At 34.6% G+C, this 25,934-nt stretch overlaps 5 protein-coding genes across 7 annotated transcripts; 3 read left to right on the top strand and 2 right to left on the bottom strand.

The window, feature by feature from the left end:
- Window positions 1-1,536: 1,536 nt before the first annotated feature.
- On the bottom strand, window positions 1,537-7,812 carry LOC103828128. The gene has a single exon (XM_033273896.1). The coding sequence runs from the start codon at window positions 6,577-6,579 to the stop codon at window positions 5,545-5,547; it is 1,035 nt and encodes a 344-aa protein (XP_033129787.1). The 5' UTR covers window positions 6,580-7,812; the 3' UTR covers window positions 1,537-5,544.
- Window positions 7,813-8,156: 344 nt separating this feature from the next.
- Window positions 8,157-11,172, bottom strand: LOC103828024. The gene has a single exon (XM_009103601.3). The coding sequence runs from the start codon at window positions 9,516-9,518 to the stop codon at window positions 8,487-8,489; it is 1,032 nt and encodes a 343-aa protein (XP_009101849.2). The 5' UTR covers window positions 9,519-11,172; the 3' UTR covers window positions 8,157-8,486.
- Window positions 11,173-11,401: 229 nt separating this feature from the next.
- Window positions 11,402-14,311, top strand: LOC103828022 (BRISC and BRCA1-A complex member 2). The gene is made up of 13 exons (XM_009103600.2): window positions 11,402-11,604; window positions 11,694-11,784; window positions 11,880-12,063; window positions 12,291-12,381; window positions 12,680-12,715; window positions 12,815-12,916; window positions 12,996-13,126; window positions 13,218-13,266; window positions 13,351-13,440; window positions 13,524-13,577; window positions 13,662-13,727; window positions 13,823-13,920; window positions 13,998-14,311. The coding sequence occupies exons 1-13, from the start codon at window positions 11,527-11,529 to the stop codon at window positions 14,062-14,064; spliced, it is 1,137 nt and encodes a 378-aa protein (XP_009101848.1). The 5' UTR covers window positions 11,402-11,526; the 3' UTR covers window positions 14,065-14,311.
- Window positions 14,312-14,761: 450 nt separating this feature from the next.
- On the top strand, window positions 14,762-18,012 carry LOC103828021 (protein ACCUMULATION AND REPLICATION OF CHLOROPLASTS 6, chloroplastic). Of its 2 annotated transcripts, none has more exons than XM_009103599.3 (5): window positions 14,762-15,408; window positions 15,487-15,963; window positions 16,061-17,000; window positions 17,331-17,458; window positions 17,544-18,012. In XM_009103599.3, exons 1-5 carry the CDS (start codon window positions 14,902-14,904, stop codon window positions 17,835-17,837), a joined length of 2,346 nt encoding a protein of 781 aa, XP_009101847.1. In that variant the 5' UTR covers window positions 14,762-14,901; the 3' UTR covers window positions 17,838-18,012. The 2 variants fall into 2 exon arrangements, with proteins under 2 accessions (XP_009101847.1, XP_009101846.1); XM_009103598.3 differs by having other exon boundaries at window positions 14,769-15,408; window positions 17,325-17,458.
- A 1,136-nt stretch (window positions 18,013-19,148) lies between these two features.
- Window positions 19,149-25,648, top strand: LOC103828020 (5'-3' exoribonuclease 2). Of its 2 annotated transcripts, none has more exons than XR_004448567.1 (23): window positions 19,149-19,472; window positions 19,546-19,648; window positions 19,724-19,800; window positions 19,872-20,063; window positions 20,137-20,256; window positions 20,361-20,423; window positions 20,573-20,710; window positions 20,804-20,968; window positions 21,317-21,394; window positions 21,475-21,561; window positions 22,031-22,189; window positions 22,452-22,547; window positions 22,646-22,741; window positions 22,836-22,906; window positions 23,302-23,430; window positions 23,512-23,588; window positions 23,679-23,719; window positions 23,807-23,881; window positions 23,979-24,136; window positions 24,263-24,367; window positions 24,453-24,534; window positions 24,651-24,786; window positions 24,869-25,090. XR_004448567.1 is itself a non-coding variant. In XM_009103597.3 (23 exons), exons 1-23 carry the CDS (start codon window positions 19,275-19,277, stop codon window positions 25,407-25,409), a joined length of 2,946 nt encoding a protein of 981 aa, XP_009101845.1. In that variant the 5' UTR covers window positions 19,152-19,274; the 3' UTR covers window positions 25,410-25,648. The 2 variants fall into 2 exon arrangements, 1 of the variants encoding a protein (XP_009101845.1); XM_009103597.3 differs by having other exon boundaries at window positions 19,152-19,472; window positions 24,692-24,786; window positions 24,869-25,648.
- The last annotated feature ends 286 nt before the right edge of the window (window positions 25,649-25,934 follow it).

Raw genomic sequence — 25,934 nt, 5'->3', positions numbered from 1 at the left:
ATTTGAGAGTTGTTTGGAAACTTGGATAATAGTATAAATGAGAATTGTTTGGAAACATGGATAGTAGTATAAATGAGAATTGTTTGGAAACATGGATAGCAGTAGAAAATAATACTTGCTTATCTTAATTGATTTTTTAAAAGATTTTTATTATATTGTTAATCAATTCTAACTCTTCATCTATTATATTTACTATCTATATTATTAAAACTGAAGTACATTTGAGAGTTGTTTGGAAACTTGGATAATAGTATAAATGAGAATTGTTTGGAAACATGGATAGTAGTATAAATGAGAATTGTTTGGAAACATGGATAGCAGTAGAAAATAATACTTGCTTATCTTAATTGATTTTTTAAAAGATTTTTATTATATTGTTAATCAATTCTAACTCTTCATCTATTATATTTACTAAATAAGTTAATATCATTTATTACAGAAGTACAAAACAAAATTTATTTGTTTTCAATTTTTATTTTATCTTTTACATTCATTTTTCTCAATTTTAATTATTTCTATACAAAATTCAAATCAAAATAATAATTTAAAATTAATTTATATAAATAATTGATTCAAATATATATATATTTTAAGAAAATTTACTAAAATATTTTCCAATAACCATTTAAAAAATATTTTCACTATATATAAGAAAAATACAATACATAACTTAATTAAAAACACCAACTTAAATTATGGTTTTTATATTTCATATTAAGTTTATAAATATAATATATGTGATTATTTATATGATGGTATGTATAAAATAATATTAATTATATGATTACTTATATTATGGTACATATAAAATATGATTAATTATATGATGACATATATATGATATATAATAGTGACATGAAAAACAAAACTTATTTGTTTTCAATTTTTTTATTTTATCTTTTACATTCATTTTCTCACTTTTTAACTATCTCATTAATTATATTTACTATAATATTTTGTCAGGATTATTTACATATTAACTATAATAATTCGACATATTTGAATGAAACCACTCTATTTGTGATAAGAATTCAAAATGGTTAACAATTTTTTTTATTTACTTATGTATCGGTTAGCCATGGACATTCGGATAACTATTCAGCTACGAGTTATTTCTGTGGGTTATCATGCTTTTTGAGTTTTGAAACTAGACTTCATTTCGGTATTATAAATTTTCATGTGTGTTTCGAATCGGGTCCAGATGAATTCAGTCTTGATATATACAAACCTACAAATATCCAAAAACTAATGTATTTGACGCCGGTACGGATATTTGTATGAAAAGTAAGAATATTAACAGATTCAATTCAGGTATGTTGAATTCAAATTAAACTAAAAATAACCAAATAACCAAAAGTAATCATATTACTCTATTTGATTCAGGTTCGATTATGATGTATAGAAATCTAAAAGTATTTATGCAATTAATTATATTATGATACATATAAAATATATAATACTAATCATAAAAATAAAATATCGATTTATAAGAAAGTAAAAATTAACACCCGCACGGGCGTGCGGGTCAATCTCTAGTTTTATTTAAATTGCATTCTCCTTTTTTCTATGTAGCTTTACTTGGAAATACGATGGATGCACGTGTGAAAGTATTGATATAAATTTTATCTATACTATTGTTTACAAAGTAAATTTTAGCAACGGAGCTCTCACGTTAAAATTATAGTAGCTAATATTGTTTATGCCTTTAATAAATAAAATATATAAAAAATTTTAAAAAATTTAATATATTTGATTGAATAATTTGAATAAAATTAATAATAGTAAAAATTATCCAGAATTTAAAAACACATTTTAAAATAAAAATATAATTTCTATATATATTATGTTGTTATCTGAAAAGTCTTTTTATAAAATACTAAAAACATAAAATATATAACTAAATATTAATCAAATAAAATTTTATTTTTATTTAATTTTAAAAAGAATATTGGGTGATTTTTAAATTTTATTTCTATATAATGAGTATAATGTATAAATTTTTTTTAAAAAAATAATAATTAATATGTAAAAATTTTCAAATAAAAATATAAATAATATTTTATCATTATAGTCTTCTAATTAATAATGCAAATATTAATAATATGTTTAGGTCCGCGTCCGCGGGAAAACACCTAGTAAATATAATAACAAAATTTAAGACAAGCAAATAAATTGAAGATAAATTAATATTTCCCACCCACCCATCGACCCCCCAATTAAAACCAAAATATTCTTGTGATGAAATTTCTACTAATCTTTTTTTTTTGCTAAATAAGTTTTACTAATCTTGACACAGCCATTATATGTAAGGTAGATTCTGTCAGATTTAAAAGAACAGAAAAAAGTTCGTAGCCGTTAATTTGAGAATATTAAGAAATCAATTATATGGACCGCGTCTGCGCGTCAAACGAGAAAAGGTAACGATTCTTTTTGTCAAAATATATTTCACTATTCCATCAAGTTGCTCTCACTTCTTGATAATCATCTTATAGGCTGGCTCTATATTTTCATTCTTAGATACCAAATTAATTCTAATTAAGTTTATCTGTCACCAACCAACCAGTAGTTAATTAATACCTTGTAATTCTGATTCTTTTATAGAGTTGTCCACACCTCAATTATATGAATGAATCTACAATAAACAATGTAATTAGTATATGATTTGGAGAATATCATAGTCACATAGCTAGTATATGCTACAACTAAAGTTGGATTTTGGGTTCTGATGTTAGTCCAGTAATTTAATTATAGGCCGATCGAAATGCCCCCAATCATTGAGAACTTTCCAAGATTTTTTTAAAAATAAAATAAAAAGCACAAGCTATTACCCTACAAGTTTAAAATTATAGAAGAGATGATTGGTTTGCTAATGTTCAGTAGATTATAGGAATGATTATGTAAATATATACGACCATAATTACGAACGCATATATCTATTTCTCATGGCCCATTTTGATTTCTACAATCTCGAATTCTCGATATAAAAATGCACTAGTTTATAATCTATTTAATATTTATGTATGCAAGCAATTGAACAAATGCAAACAAAATGTTGTTTTAGGTTTATTGAACGCCTTTTACGAACGTTGGGGTTTAATATATATGTAGTGGAGAAAATCATCGTTAAAGAGAAAAGGGAACGTTCTTACTTGAAAGTCATTGATATCTATGATTTATATGTGTTAAAAGGAGAATGTCACGCTTTATAATCTCCAAGAGTCGCCAATCTACAATTTGGGTGGCTTCTCTTTATATCTCCATATCCTTCAACCTTTAACTGACCTACACTTTTTCGATAATCAAAGCTATATATGAGATTGATATGGTGAAGATGGTGTCTACACCTACAGAGTGGCCAGCGTTCAGTACACACATGGAAAAAAATTTACGAAGTAAGGAATTTTTTTAAATTTTCTCGCTCCAACATATCTTAAAAGCAAAAAATATAATAGCGGATAAGCTTGTACGTGGTACTCGGAACCTGTCTTCTGCTATATTTTATGTTGATTCAATTTTTCCAAAGTGGCTAACGGGTTTGGAATCTGTTTAGTTTACTAGTCTTTTGTTATTATTTACATATATATATATATATATAAATAATAATCGCAGCTTGTTTTCATGCGATGTGAAATTCAAATAAACTGTTAAATTATGGGAAAAAAATATAGTAAAGAAAACAACCCGGTACGTAATAGATGTGATCTCCACTCGTATCAAGTTAACTGTCTCAGTGTGTATTCTAAAATCGTTAAACGCGTATATTGAATTCGATGTAATCATTAAAATGCATAGAGTTACTATTCCACGTGGACCACACGGTGCATGTAGTAGCGATGTCCATCGCGGAATTATTATAATCAACTGCTAAACTATTCTAACAAGAAAGGCAATCTTTTCTAGATCATGTAAATAAAATGAGATCGCTCGACGGATTTGAACGGATACTAGTTGGATCAGTTGTGAGTCTTGTAACATTTGCAAAGAATTATAATGGATTTTAGATCATCATTAACCCCAGTCTGTTAACTGAGGTTCTTAATTTCGGGTAAGAGATGATATTTAGCTTTTTTTTTTTAATTTTAACAAAAAAAATTAAGAACTGTCTTTTAAATAAGAGATATAAAATCCGTCTCTTAACAGAAAGTGTAAAAAAAAATATCAAATCATAAGTTAAGAATTCTGATTAAGAGACATGGGTAAATCATGTCCTTAACAAGCTTCGCGTTGGAGTTTTCCACTTTCGACTTGTCTTGCGTTAAAGATAAACCCTAAGCCTTCCCGTTTTTGTTTTTATAACTAAATATATAAGAAAACAAAACCTTATTATTTATCTAAATCAATACTATTAAAACAGAAGAGCCTCTTTTTTGAAGTACCCTCCTATTTTTAAAGTAATTACAATACACTGCCACTAATTTTATTTAAACATATGTTTTTAATTAAAATCAGCATTTTTCGTAATTGTTTTTATTCAAACAGCAACAATACATGACAGCTACGTAATCATATATGGGAATATGCCATTTAATTTTTTTAGTAAAATAAAATTTTCAAACGAGCAACATAATTACGGGTTTTCAAACGTTTTGTGGTATCTCAATTGGTATACAAATATTTTATGACATTTCTTATAGATTTTCTCTTGCATATCTTTTCAAACGATTTTGGTATCTTAACTTGGTATACAAATATTTATGCACTTCCTTCTCTATTTTCTAGGGATTTCCTCAGTATCTTACTTGGTCTTCAATTTCACGATATTTATAAATAAAAGGTCCCCATTCACAACATTCTCAACAAACCATAATAATACTCTACCTGTATTGTAAATCTAGATGTCCTCCTAAGAAAATTAGTAGCCTAAAACCAAGCAAAATAGGCTGGTGGATTCTGAGTCAGAAGCAAATACCAAGTCCGCGGAGAAAAAAACTTCTCTCTTGACTGGTGATCAGGTAAAAATCCAAATCTTTTGAAAAATTTGGTTGATATGATATAATCTATATCGATTTCTGATTATAAAAATCGTATATAAACTCTTTTTTTTGTGTGTGGAAAGGTTTCTCTTCTAACAGAGAAGTAAACTATGGTGTTCTCTCAACACCTTTTCCAAGCGCTCACAAGAAAATATGGTGCACAAGTTAATATTTCTCCTTCACGCACATCCTCCGAGCTTCTTCCAGCATTAATGATCACACGCTTCCACCGGCGGAGCAGTTGGTCTCGACATCTGTGATCCCAAGCTCATGGAAAATGCTCTTCACGAGCACATAATACGAAAGAGAAGGAATATCACCTCAATGCATAGATAGCTTTCCATTATATAAAGTCACAACACAAAGAACACACTAAATATAGCTTAAGCATAACCAAATTGCTATTTTAGTGATAGATGATAGGAAGGTTTGTCCAGGAGCATATGCGTAACGATCTCACAGATAATAAATATGAAAAAAAAAAATAGATTGGATATTTGAAAGGTTTTAAAGAAAAAGACAAGACTCTAGCCTCAGAAAAAAAAAACACAAGTCCAAACTAATGTTCTTATCAGTTCCACTTTTGAGCAGCCAGATCGATAATAGTGATTTCGTCGACATCCATGAGTTTGACGTGATTAGGACGCATGTGGCGAACAGAGCAAGCAGGGACACAGAAAGATTCGGACCTTGTGAGGAAAATGCAGAGATCACCAATATCTTGAGTGTAAACAGCGTTACCTTGTTCGTCTATCTTGAACACCATTAAAGCTTTTGTTTCCATTCTCTCTATGCAGTAGATGGTCTTGGCTGTCCTTTTGTACCACTTAACCATGAAAGTTTCACCGGTGGTTCTTGACTCCACCAAGTGTTCGCTTGTGTTGCTCGAGTACAGAAGCTCCCGCTTGGCCTTGCTCAGCTCCGGAAGGTTTTGAAATTGAAGTCTCTGAATCTTTGGTGTGCACTTGTGTTTGCCGAGATCCCATGATCCAACAAGGTGGCCTCCAGATCCGATAATGCGAAACATGTCCTCTTTCTCCGAATACATGACAGGGGAGGAAAAGAAACAAGGGTTTGAGATTCTGATGTTGATCCACTCGGCGTTGCTTTGAGCCGGTTTACAAATGCTTAGTTGAGGTCCCAAGAACTTGACAGCCACAGCACACTCCTCCTTCTCCGGAGAAGATGAGGACATTGCCACGTTGGTGGCCATTTGGGCTTGGCATAGAGGCAGCGTTTCATGAGGAGGTAAAAAAATGATTCTCAACTGTTTACGATTCTTCCCCGGGCCCGGGTATTCCCGGATTCGCACAATGCCGTCCACCAAACACGTTACCCATCCATTGGATGTTCCTATCATTTCCGTTACCTCCATAAAATCACGAGGCATCTCGTAATCAAGAGCATGCATGTCACCATCCCTCCTGACCACGCGTCTTACGAGATGTGGTCTACAAGGATCCGCGCAGAAGATGGTTAAAGGAAGGGTTTGTGATTGCGGCAATGAAGCAGATGAGTAACCATTAGAGTGGTGAAGAGGAGAGCATCTTACCAACACTGGTTTCCGCAAGCATAGCTTCGGGGGCTGGTTGAGAATCAGAGACATGAATAGTTTTAGTAAAGAAATGAAACCCTAATTGCTCACATTAATACATATGAAGGGACTTGCTCACCAAGTTTTCCTTCTTGACATAAATTAACCCTAATTCTAATTTGTTTCATTTTTTTTTCTATATACCGTATTCACTCTGATTTCAACGGAGCAGACTTTTAAACATTTACTCGGTTAAGATCCGCACCCTCCGCGGAATAAATATTATATATAAATTATTTTTTAGTATTATATATTTTTTAACGTATTATGAAATAATAAATATATATTGAATAATAAAAAAATTAGTAACTATTACGTATATAATTAAATTGGTACAAATACTTAAATAAATTGACAAACACTTTTTCTATTTTATATGTTATAAAATTAAGTTTGAATGATATTGGGGGTGATTGGTTAGACTTTATCTCCATACTTTAGTTTTATTTATTTTTAAATCACTAAATTTTACCAATCATGTTGTAACTTTACTTTTAAAAATTAAAGTCTACATCAAATTTTTATTTAGTTTTACCAATCACGCTTTAGCTTTATTTCTAAAGCTACAACAAAAAAAATAAAGCAAAACTTTCTCTTATGTATTTTAGGCAAAAATGCATCTTTTTATAGGCTGTAAAATCTGTAAAATGAAAAAAAATATCTATAATATCAAATAAATTATATAATCATAATAAAAACTTTTATAAATATTTTAATTTTGAATTTGAGTGTTTTTTAATTATTAAGATATTTAAATAATATAAATATTACTTACATATCACATTTTAAATTACAATAAATTTTGATAATTTATAAAAAAATATTAATATAAATTATTTTAATTCATATAAAATAATAATTTTATATATACAACACATATTTGATATATTTTATTTTAAAATATCTACAGCCTATAACTTACAGCTACAACAAATTTAACTACATCAAAAGTTTCTGCAGAAAAAGTCTACAATAACAACTTTACAGGTACAACCAATTTATCTACAGCTAAACATCTACAGCTAAATTTTTAAAGCCACAGTTGAACCAATCATCACCATTAACATAGATATATATTACATTTTTAATATTGACATCTGTTAAAAATTGGGTATAGGTTTGGGGTTAAAATCAAGTTGTGGGTTAGTATTTATACTCATATTCATTTTGATCGTTTGTATTTCTTGATAACAAAAATTTTAAATCAATGATAACAATAAAAAATTTGTGGGATGTTTAAATGTTTTAGTAATTTATAATTTTAAAAATATTCAATGCAAAGTTTAAAATTTAAATATTAAGTTGTCAATAATTGTTCAAAATGTTTATAAAAAAAATCAAAACAAATTCGAAATTAAAATACTTATGTATTTTATATGGTATATAAATTATTTTTAAAAAAATATTAATATTAATATATAAAATTTATTAAATGAGACTTCCTACTTATGTAATTTTGTAATCATTTGTATCTTGTTATAACATAAATTTTAAACCATGGATCACAAAAAATTCAATGTGAGATTTTTAACAACTTTAGTTATTTATATTCGTTTTTAAAAATTTAAAATATAACATATGCAAAAAAATCTAATTTTTTATTATATAGTTAATGTGGTTATTTAATTTATTTTAATAAGTTAAAATTTAAAAAAATGATAGAAAATAGACTAATTTTAATCAAATCTTTATTATTCAAAATCATTAATTGTCATATATACTTTAGGTACATTACATAATTTCGTGATTTTTATTTAAGGAAAATTTGAAAAACATTTATGATTAATTTATGTTTAGGTTGACAAAAAGCTTATTAAATATTACGAAAAAATTAGATTGGATATTTGAAAGGTTTTAAAGAAAAAGACAAGACTCTAGTCTCAGGAAAAAAAAAACACAAGTCCAAACTAATGTTCTTATCAGTTCCACTTTTGAGCAGCGAGATCGATAATAGTGAATTCGTCGACATCCATGAGTTTGACGCGATTAGGACGCATGTGGCGAACAGAGCAAGCAGGGACACAGAAAGATTCAGACTTTGTGAGGAAAATGCAGAGATCACCAATATCTTGAGTGTAAACAGCGTTGCCTTCTTCGTCTATCTTGAACACCATTAAAGCTTGTGTTTCCATTCTCTCTATGCAGTAGATGGTCTTGGCCGTCCTTTTGTACCACTTAACCATGAAAGTTTCACCGGTTGTTCTTGACTCCACCAAGTGTTCGCTTGTGTTGCTCGAGTACAGAAGCTCCCGCTTGGCCTTGCTCAGCTCCGGAAGGTTTTGAAATTGAAGTCTCTGAATCTTTGGTGTGCACTTGTGTTTGCCGAGATCCCATGATCCAACAAGGTGGCCTCCAGATCCGACAATGCGAAACATGTCCTCTTTCTCCGAATACATGACAGGGGATGAAAAGAAACAAGGGTTTGAGATTCTGATGTTGATCCACTCGGCGTTGCTTTGAGCCGGTTTACAAATGCTTAGTTGAGGTCCCCAGAACTTGACAGCCACAACACACTCCTCTTTCAACGGAGAAGATGAGGACATTGCCACGTTGGTGGCCATTTGGGCTTGGCATAGAGGCAGCGTTACATGAGGAGGTAAAAAAATGATTCTCAACTGTTTACGATTCTTCCCCGGGTGTTCCCGGATTTGCACAATGCCGTCCACCAAAGACGTTATCCATCCATTGGATGTTCCTATCATTTCCGTTACCTCCATAAAATCACTAGGCATCTCGTAATCAAGAATATCCATGTCACCATCCCTCCTCCTGTACACGGGTCTTACGAGATGTGGTCTACAAGGATCAGCGCATAAGATGGTTGAAGGAAGGGTTTGTGATTGCGGCAATGAAGCAGATGAGTAACCATTAGAGTGGTGAAGAGGAGAGCATCTTACCAACACTGGTTTCCGCAAGCATAGCTTCGGGGGCTGGTTGAGAATCAGAGACATGAATAGTTTTAGTAAAGAAATGAAACCCTAATTGCTCACATTAATACATATGAAGGGACTTGCTCACCAAGTTTTCCTTCTTGACATAAATTAGCCCTAATTCTAATTTGTTTCATTTTTCTATATACCGTCGTATTCCCTCTAGTAATATGGCTTCTTTTTGATTCTTGCAGCAAGAGAAACATAATCTGTTTGATTTTTACGATTTTATATATTGGTATATTTGTTTTTTATAATTAGTGTTATATTTTAGATGCGTCGTCATGTAATTAACTCTATTTAAAAGATTTGGATCGAATCGAGTAATATGACTATTTTTCGTACAAATATCCAAACATATTTCAGATATATTGTTTATTTTGATATTTTAGGTTCTTATCCTTGTTCAGAATATTATTAAAAATAAATAAATAATATTTTTAACCACATAAATAATACTTGAAAATTATAAATGTCTATAATTTTAGAATTATAGACATAAATATTATTAAAAATTAAATAAAAAATTATTTATTGTATCTTAATTTTTACATATAATTAAAATTAAAAAAATATTTTAAATATAATTTAATTTTTTAAACTTTTATTTCTGCATATGGTGCCGCCTGAAAATATAATTAAATAACAAAACTCAATTATAAACCAATTTTACAACAACAAATTTTATTTATTTTCACATGTATATAATTAAAATTTAATAAACTAAATCTAACCCAAACAAAAAAATCTATAACCAAACCAATAAAATGAGACTTGAAAATATTTTGTTGTCAAAAAATAACCAAACCAATAATAAATTATAACCAACATAAAATCAAATCAAATAAAAAAACTCCAAAATTTTAACACATATTACTAAACCAAGTTTGTATTTATTTTATCATATATATCTAAATCAATTTAAATAAACTAAATGTAATCCATTTTTCATACATTTTTTGTCAACGCAATTTTTCAACGATATGCATATTATATGCTATTTTCTTATTAAACTTTAACCTTTTTTACAAAAAAAAAACCATAAAATCAAGTTTCTCATCAAAATTACATATTGAATATTTTCACCAAAACCGCAAAAATCGAGTTTTCTGCCAAAACTACAAATCGAGTTTTCCCACCTAATCGAGTTTTATTGCCAAAATCGAAAAAATTGAGTTTTTCCGCTAGAACCGAAAACCTTAAGACCAAGTTTTTCTGTCAAAACAGTAAAAAACGAGTATTCCCGCCAAAACCTTAAAACCGAGCTTTCCCGCCAATTCGTAAAACCGAGTTTTCCCGCCATAAGTAAAACTAAGTTTTCCCGCCAAAACCGCTAAATCGAATTTTCCCGCCAAAACCGCAAAATCGAGTTCTCCTACAAAACCCGCAAAATCGAGTTTTCCCGACAAAACCGTAAGATAAAATTTTCCCGCCGAAACCGCAAAAGCGAGTTTTTTTCGCAAAAACCGTAAGATCAAAAATTTCCGCCAAAACCGTAAGATCGAGTTTCCCTGATAAAACCGTAAGATCGAGTTTCCCCGCTAAAACAATATCCTACCAAAATCACAAAATCAAGTTTTTCCAATTAAACCGTAAAATTTAGTTTCCCGCCAAAACTGTAAAACCGAGTTTTCCTACCAAAATTGTATTTTTCCTGTCTAGACGATAAAATATAATTTTTTGGTTAAAACTACAAAATTGTTTTTTTTTGCCTAAATAGTTTGTACTTTCTATTAAGAGAAGATTTTTATTTTCAGCCAAAATATAATATGTTTTTATTTGATAACCATTCAAACTATAATAGTATTTTTAGTGGATAAACCATTAAAACCAATAGCTCATTAATTTTAATGAAATGGATTGGGTAAATCCATAACTCATATAAGCTCAAATCAATTTGGGTATGGTTTGGTTTGGGTTGGTTTAACCCATTTTGAGTGCTCTTTTGAGAGCGATGCCCTTTTTCACTCTTGTGCAACCCAACCACCTATCGGCACTTTCACCCTGTCGGTAAATAGGGATTCTTCGCATGGCGTTCGAAGCATTTCCTCCTTTAATCGCCGATCAGCTCCATTACTTACTCAACCACTCTCCTGATTCCATCAAGGTAAACATCAATCATCAGATTCATGTTCCAATCCTCTCTAAGTTAGGGTTTTATTAAACTTAAAAATTATCTTCTTCAACGATTTGTAGATCGAAAATGTACGGTCGGGTAACAGGTTCAATCCCAGAATCCTCGACCGTTTTACTTTGGTCATACCTTATTGCCTGGACGCGATCAAATGTAAGTGTGTTTTCTTCTTCTCAATTTTGCAATTGTTTTCTGTAATTTACACAAAAACGTTTTTATTTTATTTTTATTTTTATTTTGGGTGGCAGGGGATGTTATTTACAATTCAGAGTATCCAGCAGCTCCTCCTGATTTCATATTTGGGCCAGATGATGAGGATTTTATGCCGTGTAGCACCACTATTGCTCCTGTTGATTCATTACTAGACAAGGCTTTGTCTGAGTGGAACAACCAGGACTCGACTCTGCTACTTGTTCTCATTCAAGGATTGAGGTTTGTTTCATTCAAAACCCCTTTGTCCCCATGGCACTTTTTCTTCTTTCTATTATTTACCCATGATTAATGATCTTTAAGAGTACAACTCTCATGGTTATCTCACCAATTGGGTTTCCTACAAAACTCTGGGAGTTCTACTCCAAAGACATCATTTAAATCTGGGTAGTAAGTATTGAGGTTGCTATACTACCTGGCTCAGTTCAAGTTGTTTTCTCACTCTACAGGGATCAATATGTGGCCTACCAACGAAAGCGAGTGGGTCAAGTTGATGATGATCGTGTCAAGTTTGAAATTAGCACAGTTTTAACTCGCAAGGTAAAATTATGCTTTTATACAAGGAATCATTTATAATCTGTTTTTTTTTTTCCTTGCATTTATGCGTTAACTACTAGTGATGGAAAAAGCGACCTGTTTGTTTTTATATTGTCTGAGTTTCTGAGGCGGGCCTCTTAAAGCATATAGATTCTGTTGCTCAGGTCCTGTGAAACACTAGGGTTGGATAAGTTATGTCTTGAATGGTAATTTAGAATTTGTATTGGGCTCAAAACCATTTTAGATAAATCATCTCATAGTTCTCTCAATGTTGATGCTCTTCTTGTTTTCCTTTTCTCAGGGAATTGAAATGCAAATGACTTCAGGAGCTGACAAGGTATATTTATATATGTCAAGATTCTTGATCCTTCTTGGTAAAGACAGCGCACATTGTAGGCATGTGACTCTTTCCATTACCTTTAATTTTTAATTGTAGCCAGAGGAAGTCAAGTTTGCAGTACCTCTTGTGATGGATATGAGCATAAACAAACTTGTTGTTGGGTGCCCTTGGAAGAATGAGCAGAAAATTTATCTTCAGGTCTCGTTATCCCATTCTTCACCCCTTTTCAATTGTTAGCAGCGTCTTGTTGATATTGATAAACTAGTTGTGGATGCAGGTGGTATACCCGATTCTTCGAAAGTATGAATCAGCACCTTCGTCACCTCGTCTGAAATTAGTATCATCTTCTGATCTAAAAGCGCTTTTCTCTGTAGAGGATGTTAAACTTCCTCCATGGATGGATGGGATGTAAGTTACACCTGTACAAAACAAAATATCAGTCTACCTGCATACCATGCATATACTGAAAACCCTCTACTTTTTTTTTTCTAATTTGAAGGTGCTTAGCTGAATATCTTCCCCATCTCGAAGAAACCCTTGAGAGACAAGTCAGTTCCTATTAAATCTTCTTCACATAAAAATATGTGTGTAATTTTCTTGGTATCAAGGTCTTATCAAGTTTTACTTTCTAGATCCTGGAAGCTGTTTCTGCAATTGTTTTAAGGAGGAGTTTTGTTGAGGCACTGGCTCTTTTTCTTGGAAGACCTCTTGAAGCGGATCCTGTAAGTAATATTTCTTGGCATGTGTTTAAATTGATTTCCGAGATTCTCTTATTATTATTATTATTATTGTGTTTTCTTGCTAGACCTTTTGCCGTAAGGCATCGTTCCTTGCTGCCTCGGGACCATTTCCATTCGTGGTAAGTCTATCACTCCTCAGGGCTTTCAATACAAAGTAGATTTTGATTCACTTGAGTTTATCAAAGCTTTATCGTTTGATGTAGGTTCACTTCTTCTTTCCAACTCAATTTCCAAAGCAGCAACCAGCTCTAATGCTCCAAAGTTGCCAGGTATGAGAAACAATCTGGAAACGAGCTAAACGAAAGTCGTTGGGTTTCTTTTTTTTCCTTAGGTATAATGAATGGATAATTTTTTAAATATGCAGCATTTAAACCAATTGAGCGAGCCGGTCAAATTAAACCTCCTCACCGATTACCCATGGAGTCCAAGGTGGGAAGTGGGGCGCATGGCTGAACGATTGTGGTGAGTCTCGCGTACATGTCACATTTTACTGATTCTCCTTGTTTAACATTCAACAAAGCTTTTTTTACTTTATGCAGTGACTTCCTAACCGATGAAGCTGTCAACTTCAAAAAATATTGTAACGAAGCTCTGCTCCAACATTAGAGTCCCTAAACTGAGCTCTTTTTCTCTCTTAAAATGTTTGTTATATTTTCTCGTTGAAATTTGAAATTTATTGATCAACAAAAAGCACTTTTACAAATATGGAATGTGTAAAAGAGGAACCAAAGACAGGAGTAGGGCTGGGACTTTGGATATTCGAAGTTCGGATTAAGATCCGTTCGGGTCCTGATCTTTCGGATAAGTGAATTATAACAAACACAAACATAATATAATGATTTTTTCCCAAGACTTTTCCACTCTTGAACTTTGTTGGATCTAGATTAGGGTTGATGATGACAGATTTGTTTGGTTATGGCTTGATGGTGAAGGGTAGGGGTTCGGCCAGCTACTAGCTTCCTCTGAACAAGTTGCTGGGTAGTTTTGTGGGTTGATTAGATTCAAGAAACTCTTTTCTCTCGTTCTTGATTTGAAGCACCAGTTAATTTGAGAGTTTATTGATTGTTTTGGGTTCATACACCTCAACAATCAAGTTGCTCAAAGAACAATGAACAACTAAAATTACATTAAAATATTGTTAAGTGGTTAAAATATATACAATCATCAAATCAATCATGTATAAAAAATTTGAACAATATAAAAGTTAAAAAAGCACACGAGCAGGCATTTTTATTGCTTTTTATTATTTTGTTTTATTCGACATTTTAACTTAAATAGTATGCTATGTTATATAAATGTATTTGATTTTTTTACCTCTCAAAACCAAAAAAAAAAGAAAAAAGAAAAGAAAAAACATAAACCCTAGAGGACCAAGGCTTAAGTGGATGGATAATACGAAGAAAAGGAAAAAGAAGGGATTTTCACATCCGCAACAAAAGTGGAATGGAAGCTCTAGGTCGTCACCTCGGCATTGGCCTCTTCCCGTTTCAGATTTGCCGACTACCTCCGGCGACCAAACTCCGGCGTAGCCTACCCTCCTCTCCGGTCATAACCACTGTCTGTTCCGCCAGCCGATGGGCCGACCGTCTTCTCCCCGACTTCAATTTCACCACCGATTCCTCCTCCTCCTCCTCCGCCTCCACGGCCACTTTGGTCTCTCCGCCACCGTCTATTGACCGTCCCGAGCGCCACGTTGCCATTCCCATCGACTTCTACGAGGTTTTGGGAGCGGAGACGCATTTCTTAACTGATGGAATCAGAAGAGCATTTGAAGCTAGGGTTTCAAAACCGCCTCAGTTCGGGTTCAGTGACGACGCTTTAATCAGCAGAAGACAGATCCTCCAAGCTGCTTGCGAGACGCTCTCGAATCCTCGGTCTAGAAGAGAGTACGACGAAAGCCTTGTTGATGACGAGGCTGCTACAGTCTTCACTGATGTTCCTTGGGATAAGGTCATTTCGATTTTGCTTTCTTTTCTCAAAACAAAAGATTTTTTGATTTTTTGAATTTTTTAATTTAAATACATGAAGGTTCCTGGTGCTCTCTGTGTGCTGCAAGAAGCTGGTGAGACTGAAGTGGTTCTTCGTGTAGGAGAAGCCTTGCTTAAGGAGAGGTTGCCTAAGTCCTTCAAGCAAGATGTGGTTTTGGTTATGGCGCTTGCCTTTCTTGACATCTCCAGGGATGCAATGGCGTTACATCCTCCTGATTTTATTACTGGATATGAGTTCGTTGAGGAAGCTCTTAAGCTTTTGCAGGAGGAAGGAGCCAGCAGCCTTGCTCCTGATCTACGTTCCCAGATTGATGAGACTTTGGAAGAGATCACTCCCCGTTATGTATTGGAGCTTCTTGCTTTACCTCTTGGGGATGATAAACGCCTAGCTGGTTTAAGCGGTGTTCGCAATATCTTGTGGTCTGTTGGAGGAGGTGGAGCATCAGCTGTTGTTGGTGGTCTTACACGCGAGAAATTTATGAACGAGGCGTTTTTACGAATGACAGCATCTGAGCAAGTCTGAAGCCCTTTCTTTTCTTTTCTTTTTTTTTTTTTAAATCATGATTTTCGCATTCGTTTCCCCCATTCTAATCTCTGCTCTCTGTGTGTCATAGGTTGATCTTTTTGTAGCTACCCCGAGTAATATTCCAGCAGAGTCTTTTGAAGTTTACGAAGTTGCGCTGGCGCTTGTGGCTCAAGCTTTTATAGCTAAGAAACCCCACCTCTTACAGGACGCTGATAAGCAATTCCAGCAACTTCAGCAGGCTAAGGTAATGGCTATGGAGATTCCTGCGATGCTGTATGACTCGAGAAATAATTGGGAGGTTGACTTTGGTCTCGAGAGGGGACTCTGTGCACTGCTTATAGGCAAAGTCGACGAATGCCGTATGTGGTTGGGGTTAGACAGTGAGGACTCACAGTACAGGAATCCAGCTATTGTTGAGTTTGTCTTGGAGAATTCAAATCGTGACGACCTCCCTGGGCTCTGCAAACTATTGGAGACCTGGTTGGCAGGGGTTGTCTTTCCTAGGTTCAGAGATACCAAAGATAAACAATTTAAACTTGGGGATTATTATGATGATCCCATGGTTTTGAGTTACCTGGAAAGAGTGGAGGTTGTTCAGGGCTCTCCTTTAGCAGCTGCTGCAGCTATGGCAAGGATGGGAGCTGAGCATGTGAAGGCTAGTGCTATACAGGCACTGCAGAAAGTTTTTCCTTCTCGTTATTCAGATGCGCAAGAGACGGTGTCTACTGTAGATCGTGCTGGTAACAACAATGTAGGACATGATGATGCTGATGATGAGACTGCTGTGTTAAGTGCAGCAACTGAAGGACCATCCGAAATCTTTGATACAAAGTCTAGCGTCGATGCAATTACTGTAGAACAGTCCAATGCTGATAAGCTAAAGGAGGCAAGTGTAAAGATTCTCTCTGCCGGTGTTGTTGTTGGAATCATTTCGCTGGCCAGCCTGAGGTATATGTCTCTTAAAGGCAGCTCATCGTTGCAACGCAAGGATATGACTTCCTCTACGGCATCTGAAATTGCTACCATAGGTATATGATCAAAGGATGCCAATTTTATACAAGCTTATTGCTCAAAAGTAGATATTAACAGGAATGAAAGTAGATCGTTTACTTGATACATGCCCCAAAAGATATCCTGAGTATTTAGAACTGAGGTTAACTAGTTGCTGAGTAGATTTCACTCACAACATGTACATATGCTGCTTGAATGTTTTGATCAAACTGTAGACAAGAGTTGGAGCTGTAGTGCAGTGTATTTAACATTTCTCTTTAGGATAACGTATGTAGCAAATTGTTCTACTATGTTTTGTTCAAAACTTTATTTCCTTCGGATAATCTTTTTTTCTGACTTAGGGTCAGTTAAATCTGAGGATTCGGTAGCGCTTCCCAGGATGGATGCTAGGACTGCGGAGAGTCTAGTGAGCAAGTGGCAGAAGATCAAGTCTCAGGCCTTTGGGCGTGATCACTGCATAGAAATGTTGCCAGAGGTAAGGGAATAAAGTTACAATTCACTCGATTGTGTTAATAAACCTGATTGTAATGTTGGCAACGATCTGTCTGGTAATTTTATAGGTTTTGGATGGGAGAATGCTGAAGATCTGGACAGACAGAGCATCTGAAACTAAGCAGCTCGGGTTGGTGTATGATTATACACTGTTGAAACTCTCCGTTGACAGCGTGACTGTCTCAGCTGACGGAACTCGTGCTCTGGTTGAAGCAACTCTGGAGGAGTCTGCTTGTCTATCTGATTTGGTTCATCCAGAAAACAATGCTACAGATGTCAGAACCTACACAACAAGATACGAAGCTTTCTGGTCCAAGTCAGGAGGATGGAAAATCACTGAAGGCTCTGTTCTTGCATCATAATATGGTGTTCATATGTAGCATGTCTAAACTTCCGGTTTTCTCTTTGTTTGTATATTCTCCTGCTAAGTTAGTGTTCAATAAATGAACTCGGAAATATTCAGGTTCTTGTCACTCCCCAATACCTGGTCTATGTTATAATATATAAGTGCTACAATTCAAGTTTCTTTTTCAGTCAGGTACATATTATGTCAAGAGAGTTACTTATCCTGATTAGATACCACAGGAACTGGTTAGCATAATACTTATTGGTTTATGGTTGATATTTGATGCGACTTGATGAGAAGGTGTGCTTGAAAAACACCGTAATGTTTCCGCGTCATTAGCTATTGTCTGCTTCAGGAAAGATAGCCTTCTGAATTCAACTTCCATATAAACATAGTCAGATGGATCACTTTTGAAGAGCAATAAGAAGTAGTTCTGTGAACCAATGGTACATTGCATAAAGCCCAAAGCTCAATTATTTGCCTTTGCTGTCTCCCAAATTCTGAAGAAGAGTTTGTTGAATATTTATCTGGAAAAGCCTCTGTAGAATCTGTTACCTTAAGAATTGTGTCTTCAACCTGCAATTTAATGCTGATTCAAACTGTCGAGAGAGGATCCAATAGGCCTGAACATTTTACCCGGATCCAACGGATCTGAAAATACAGGTTTGGGTCTGCGTCTGGATCCATACTAAAGTACATGTTGGGTCCAGTGTTTTGAAACCCAACCCAAACAGTGAACCGGACAACTTACCGGATCACTAGGTTATTAAGGTTAATAAATTAATTAATTTTGTATATAATAATATATTAGCTATTGAAAATAATATATTAGCTATCGTAAAATATAACAAATATTTTATGTTTTAGAAAAAAATAGAAAAATACGTTTCCGTAGTTTTTTTTTATTTTTATTTTTATTTCACATACAAAAAAATATGTAATAATTTTTGTAACAAATTAAGAGTTATTACATATAATAAAATATATCCAGATTTAAAATCCTTAAGTAGTTAAATGCCTAATGTGAATGATAAAATTAAACTTTAAATCTACAATAAGGCAAAAGTAAAACATAAAATTGTTATATAATATCAATAACAGAAATTGTTATTAAATTTTTTTTTGTAAAATTGTTATTAAAACATACAGTTGCTACTAAAACATAAAATTTGTAAAATTGTTTTATGTTTTATGTTTTAATAACAATTTTTATTTTATTTATTTATGTTTGTTTATTTAATTTTAAATCAAGAATATTAAAAACTAAAAATGTGCTATTATTAACAAATGTCCATTGTAATAAGTTAAATATATATATATATATATATATTTGTTTTTTGTTCTCTCAGACGGTCGATGTATCCCTGCGTGACCTAAGGAGCTCCTCCGTAGCTGTTCACTACTACTAGTGCCGCAACGCAACGCAAGACATAAAGGATATTATTATTATCCGATGGGAGTACCGTCGTTCTACAGATGGTTAATTGAGAGGTATCCACTGATTTTGCAAGATGCCATCGAAGAAGAAGCTCTCGACGTCAAGGTTCCGGTCGACACTAGCAAACCTAATCCTAACGGCGGCGTCGAGTATGACAATCTGTACCTCGACATGAACGGAATCATTCATCCTTGTTTCCATCCTGAAGACAGGGTAACGCTTTCTTCTTCTCCTTTTGCTCTCAATTCATTCATTCATTCATTCATGGGATCTCTCTTTTCGTCAGGCTTCTCCAACAACGTTTTCGGAGGTGTTTCAATGCATGTTCGATTACATTGACAGACTTTTCCTCATGGTTCGACCTCGCAAGCTATTGTTTTTGGCTATTGGTGAGTCTATTTATGATACTAGACTTGTTTTTTTTTTGTTTTCTTCTCTTTTTAACTTTCTTTTTTGTTTTGTAGATGGTGTTGCTCCAAGGGCTAAGATGAATCAACAAAGATCCAGAAGGTTTCGAGCTGCAAAAGATGCAGCAGAGGCCGTATGTTCCCATCTCTCTCTCTCTGTAGGTTGCTTACCATCATCATTTATGCTCACCTGCCTTTTTCTTAGGCTGCTGAAGAAGAGCGACTGCGTCAAGAGTTTGAGAGTGAAGGCAAGAGGTTGCCTCCTAAACTGGACTCTCAAGTTTTTGACTCTAATGTTATCACTCCTGGAACCGAGTTCATGTCTACTCTTTCCTTTGCCTTGCAATACTACATTCACGTTAGACTTAACTCTGACCCTGGCTGGAAAAATATTAAGGTGGTACCGCTGCTTTTCTTTTTCCTTATGCCTATTTTGTTCACGCTTTGACCTTGCTTTTCTTCTTCTCAAGGTTATCCTCTCAGATGCTAATGTTCCTGGTGAGGGGGAACACAAGATCATGTCTTACATTCGTCTTCAAAAGAACCATCCTGGTTACAACCCCAACGCCTGTCATTGTCTGTATGGTTTGGTATGTAACCTCCTCCTCTTATTTATTTTCTTCATGTTTAGATTTGGTATCTTTATCGAATTATTTATTTAAGGCCTTTCTTCTTTTGATTTTGTGAATAACAGGACGCCGACTTGATTATGCTGGCTTTGGCCACACACGAAGTTCATATTTCAATCCTTCGTGAGGTTGTTTTACCAATCTATCTGTTTATAATCTTCAGTATTGTTTTGACAAGTAATTAACATCTGAACTAGTCACAAATTTGTATCCGAGTCTTTTATGTTTCAAGATTCACTATAAAATGCCAATTTAACTGTGTTTTGACTTCACCTAGGTTGTTTTCACTCCTGGACAACAAGACAAATGCTTCTTGTGCGGTCAGCTCGGGCACCGAGCTGCAGATTGTGAGGGGAAGACAGGAGATTTGTCTGATAAAGCTGAGTCAGATGTTGTGGCTAAGAAGCCATACCAGGTATGTTTAAAGGTTACACACTTCAATACTATTTTTCAAAATTGCTCATTAATATCTTTAGCATTATCATTATGTTCCCTTGTCTTTTGGCAGTTCGTCAATATCTGGACGCTTCGAGAGTATTTGGAGCACGACATGCAGATACCTAACTCGCAATTGCAAAAAAATTTGGACCGCATAATTGATGACTTCATCTTTATCTGTTTTTTTGTTGGCAATGATTTCCTGCCACATATGCCTACACTGGAGATACGGGAGGTTTGTTTTGTCTTAGCTTTCTGTTGTTATAATTGTGGTCCAGGTTTTAAAATGTCGGGTACAGTGTATGATCGATCGATCATATATCACCCTTGCTAATTCTCGATATCTGCTGAAAAATAGGAATGATTAGATATATAAGCTTCTGTAGCTATAAATCAATCCATAAGAAATCCTTATACAAGTCTTCATTTATGGTTGGAATGGAATATAGCTTAGTACATATTTTTACTCAGTCTTTCTTTCAATATAATTTATGGGTCAATGAACGACGATGAGCCTGCTTAGAACAGCTTGACAAGTTTGAAAGTCTATAATTGATGTGTCAATAAATTTTCTGTCTTGCAGGGTGCTATAGAATTACTTATGTCCGTGTACAAGAAGGAATTTGGATCAAGTACAAGTTACTTAAGCAATGGAAGCAAGGTGCATTGCTTAAACATTTTTCATCCTACTTGATGTGGCTATCGAATTATCTTTTAAAACTTTCTTATTCCAACTTTCAGCTGAATTTAAAGAATGTGGAGCATTTTATCCAGGCCGTTGGGCTCTATGAAAATAATATATTTCAAAGAAGAGCACAAAACCATCAGGTTAATCTCTTTCTATAATTTAGTTATCCGCATTTTCTTTCATTCTAAGGTATCATATCCTGATGGAAGCTATACGATTAGAAATATCGCTGTGCACTTCGAGGCCAGTGAATGTACTTGTTCAGAGGACTTGCTTAAGATAACCTTAAGCAAATGCTTAAACGAAGTGAATGTTTTGAAACGCTAGTAACCCTGTCTTAAAATACTGCCATTTTGCATCGCTACCTAGTATTACACGCCTGTTGTGGAGAGAAATTGTATTTTTTAATAATAAGGTAGTGTATCCAGCTGTTTTCTTTCTGAAAACGTGCCATTGGCCTCTCTCTGCATGGGTTAATAACTTCTCTGCACTACCTTGTACTACACCCCTTTGATCATCCACCAAAAATGAAAGCTTAGAAAACATGATTCTGATAAATTTGCATGGTTTAGTATTTCAATGATGCAGTTATTGTGATATCTGTTACAGAGGCAATCGGAAAGGTTTAGTCGTGACCGAGCTAAATCGAGCAGAAATTGTAACTATGACCCGGTTGTGCAACTAGATTCTCTAGTTGAAGTGTCCGATTCATTGCGTCCGTCTCTTGACGATAACACTAGTGTGGAAACAGAGTATAACATCCAAGAAGTAAGTCACCGGATTATGAATTTCAATAAACTTTTAGTTTCTCGACAGAATATTCTTCTATCTTTGTGCCTTTTGGTTGGATTGTAGTTGATTTGTGTGATTGATTATAACCTTTGTTTGTTAAGTGTAAACTATTTTCTCTTTCTCCATTTCAAGTTTTGGGAAATTGTCAAGTTATGCTGTTTTTTTTGCTTGGTGATAATTAGGGACTTCATCTTTACTTTTTCGTTTGAATTGTATTAAATACACTCTGGATTTTCAGGAAGTAGATAACAGAGAAGAATTGAAGTTTAAGCTTAAGAAACTTTTGCGGGAAAAATCAGATGGGTTCATTTCAGGGAAAGGCGAAGAAGATAAGGTCATTTTTTCAGCTGCATAAATGCTTAAATTTCGTGAGCTTGTTTTTCACATCTGTTTAATTACGCTGGCTATTTGACATGGCTGTTGTATGATCAGGTGAGGCTAGGTGTACAAGGATGGAGGGAGAGATACTACGAGGAGAAGTTCATAGCTAAGACTATAGAGGAAATGAAACAAATACGCAGAGATGTTGTGAGTTTCCTCATGCCTGTAATTTGATGGTATATAAATTACGCTTACGTCAACTTTGAATGCACAAATTTACTGTTTTGTTATTATTGGCCAGGTTTTGAAGTATACAGAAGGTCTTTGTTGGATAATGCATTACTATTATCATGGTGTTTGTTCATGGAATTGGTCAGTTTCCTGTCATCCTCGTACATATATAATATACTTTTCATATTTCACTATTTTCCCTGTTCGTTTCTTGTAATATTATTGCGCCTAGATAAACAATATATTGTTTTAGGATTGTAATGCTCGTTCGCATCATGCTTCAAGTTTTAGTAGACTGTTCAATATACAATGTTTTCCGGGCTTCATATTGTTTCCATCCATCTTCTACTTAAACATAATCTCTAGTATTTTCAGCTGAGATGTTTCAAGTTTTGCTTACATCGGGTAGGAACATGATTTAATTCCACAATAACTTTGTCCTAGAGGCAAGATGGCCCTAGTAATTAATAGCAACTTTAGCAGAAATGAGCCAACTGATTCCTACTTTGCCTTACTCCCTATTGTTTGTTTTGCAGGTTTTATCCTTATCATTATGCACCTTTCGCATCTGATCTCAAGTTCCTTGATAAGCTAGATATTAAGTTCGAACTAGGTTCCCCATTTAAACCATTCAATCAGCTTCTGGCAGTTCTTCCATCTGCAAGGTAATTCTATCTGTATTTCTAAGTGTTCATCATCTTTCTCTGCCTGCCGTCACTGGTTGCCTCACTAGATTCCTATGTCAGTGCACATGCTCTCCCAGAATGTTTTAGGAAACTGATGACAGATCCAAGTTCACCTATAGCTGAGTTTTATCCTCCCGGTATGTGTTTTTTTTCTGCAGAATTAGTCTTGTTCATTGTGGTATTGTCCAATCCATGTCTCTCATTTTCCTTTTTTTTTCGGTGTGCAGATTTTGAGATTGACATGAATGGAAAGCGCTATTCTTGGCAGGTTTGATCGTCTTTTAAGCTTATTAAGGCAGACACTATTTCTAAAGTTAGATGTAATAATGCATATTTTCTATCTTTCCTTGTAAAGGGTATAGCAAAACTGCCTTTTATAGAAGAACAGCGTCTTCTGGATGCAGCCGCAAAAGTGGAGCACTCACTGACGGTACAGCCTGGCTCATGCATAGATATTAACTTTATCGTGTTTATTTCTGTATACGAATCACATGAAACTTTGATTTCATTGTATTTAATTTTTTCAGAACGAAGAAGTTCGAAGAAACAGTGTGCTGTCTGACATGCTCTTTGTGGTTTCATCTCATCCGCTTGCTGAGCTCATCCGTTCTCTTAGTAGCCGTACTATTAAATTGAGCAACAAAGAACGAGCAGCAGTTACGGAAAAAATTGACCCTGGACTAAGGTTTGTGTATAGATCTTGAGAATGGTTGATTCGGTTGGTAATAATTGTAGGGGTTAAGTTAGTGATTTGATTTTTTGTTCCTAGTTTTGTTATAAAAAAAGGGGGCTAATTTATTGAGAACTGCAGTGAAGGGATGAATGGTTACTTGGCTTTATGTGGTGGAGATAGTCAGCCTTCATGCTTCAGCTCCCCCATCGAGGGGATGGAAGATGTATTAGCCAATCAAGTGATGTAAGCCCCCTTTTATCACGAATTTCGGTTTTGTCATTTTTAGGCCTCCCGAGTTATATATCAAATCAACACTTTTTTTGTACAGTTGTGCCATATACAAACTTCCAGATGATCTTAGAGGAAGCGACATTGCTCGTCCACCTCCAGGAGTGGTGTTGCCTAAAAAGGTATAGTTGATCATTACTATTTTCATCTACTTGGCTTCTGATTTTATGTTTGACGTTGTGGTGAAAAATAAAGAAAGCCTGCCAAAAACATGGCCTACTTGTTTTTTGCGACTTAGTGGTTACAGAGTGTTCTTTATTTATCGCGATCACATCACAGACTGTACAACTAGCGGATTTGAAAGGTGGAGCTAATCTATGGCATGAAGATGGTGATCGAAGACGAGCTCCTGCAAAGATTATAAAAATCAAGAGGTGAAGATTATGAATTTTTTTGTGGTATCCAAAGATTTGGAAGACCGTTTTTGTGTTAAATCTGTTTTCTCACTGTCTGCAGGTACAACCCAAAAGGATCCATTTCGGGGGTTAGGCTTAGGAAGGCAGCGCACAGACTTGTGTTACAGACGATAAGTTCCCAACCGGATAATACGCACATCAACTCCGAACCAGCATTGTGTCCGAATACTATATTCCACAACAATCAGGTGTCGAGAAATGTCCCATCACCCCGAGGGAGTGCGGTGCAGAGGAAACACCCTCAGAGTGAATTAGCGTTGAAGAAAAACAGAATCCATCAAAGTGAAGTCACCGAGGAGGAGAAGACAGCAATCAGAAAGCGTAAGGAAAAGGAGAAAAGAGGGAGATATAAGGCTAACAGAAGGGAGAGAGCGAAGAATGAGCAGCAAGCAAACAAAGGAGAAAGCAATCTGGATAACAAAAGGCCTCGAAGTGAAGTCAATGAGGAGAACAGACTGGAACACAAAAGGCCTAGATTCACTGAGGGGAAGGAACAGAACACATGCGCTCAAAGCGAACTCACTGAGGAGAAGAATGCCAAACGAAAGCGTATGGAGAAGGAGAAAAAAAGAGAAATTTAGCTCGTACAAGAAACAGATCCAAAATATGAGCAAGTAAACGAAGGACTGTAGAACCAAACAGTTTTGATACTCAATTAATGTTGTAGCGGTCGTTCCATGCATCTTTAGTTTCACAAGCTACCTTCCATCCATTGTACTTGTTGGTTTGTTTGTTGTGCTTTCAGTTCGTGTTAGTGTCAAACTAGTTTGTTGAGATAATCTGGAATCTTATAATGGTAACTAGATAAAGTTCACGGCGATGCCAAAATTTGCACAAATCCCCTAAAGGTTGTCGCAAAATCTTCTTAAAAACTGTAGGGGTGATCAATGGAAATGATGCTTTTTTTTTCCAACACTTGTGGAGGAAGATAGAACAATAAACATATGAATAGGCCATAGCTACGTATCAATAAGAAACACCACCGAGCTCGAGGAGGTGGTTATTAATGAAATACTGCCTTAGAAAAGTGGACTTTTCTAGCCACTCGCCTCGCTGGAAAGAAGGTGACAGAGCCATTGAGGACTATCAGTGGTAACATAACACTG

The sequence above is a fragment of the Brassica rapa genome, chromosome A06 (assembly GCF_000309985.2).
Source record: "Brassica rapa cultivar Chiifu-401-42 chromosome A06, CAAS_Brap_v3.01, whole genome shotgun sequence".
Taxonomy (NCBI): Eukaryota; Viridiplantae; Streptophyta; class Magnoliopsida; order Brassicales; family Brassicaceae; genus Brassica; species Brassica rapa.
Note: the sequence above shows the minus strand (reverse complement) of the source record. Positions and strands in the feature narration are given on the sequence as shown.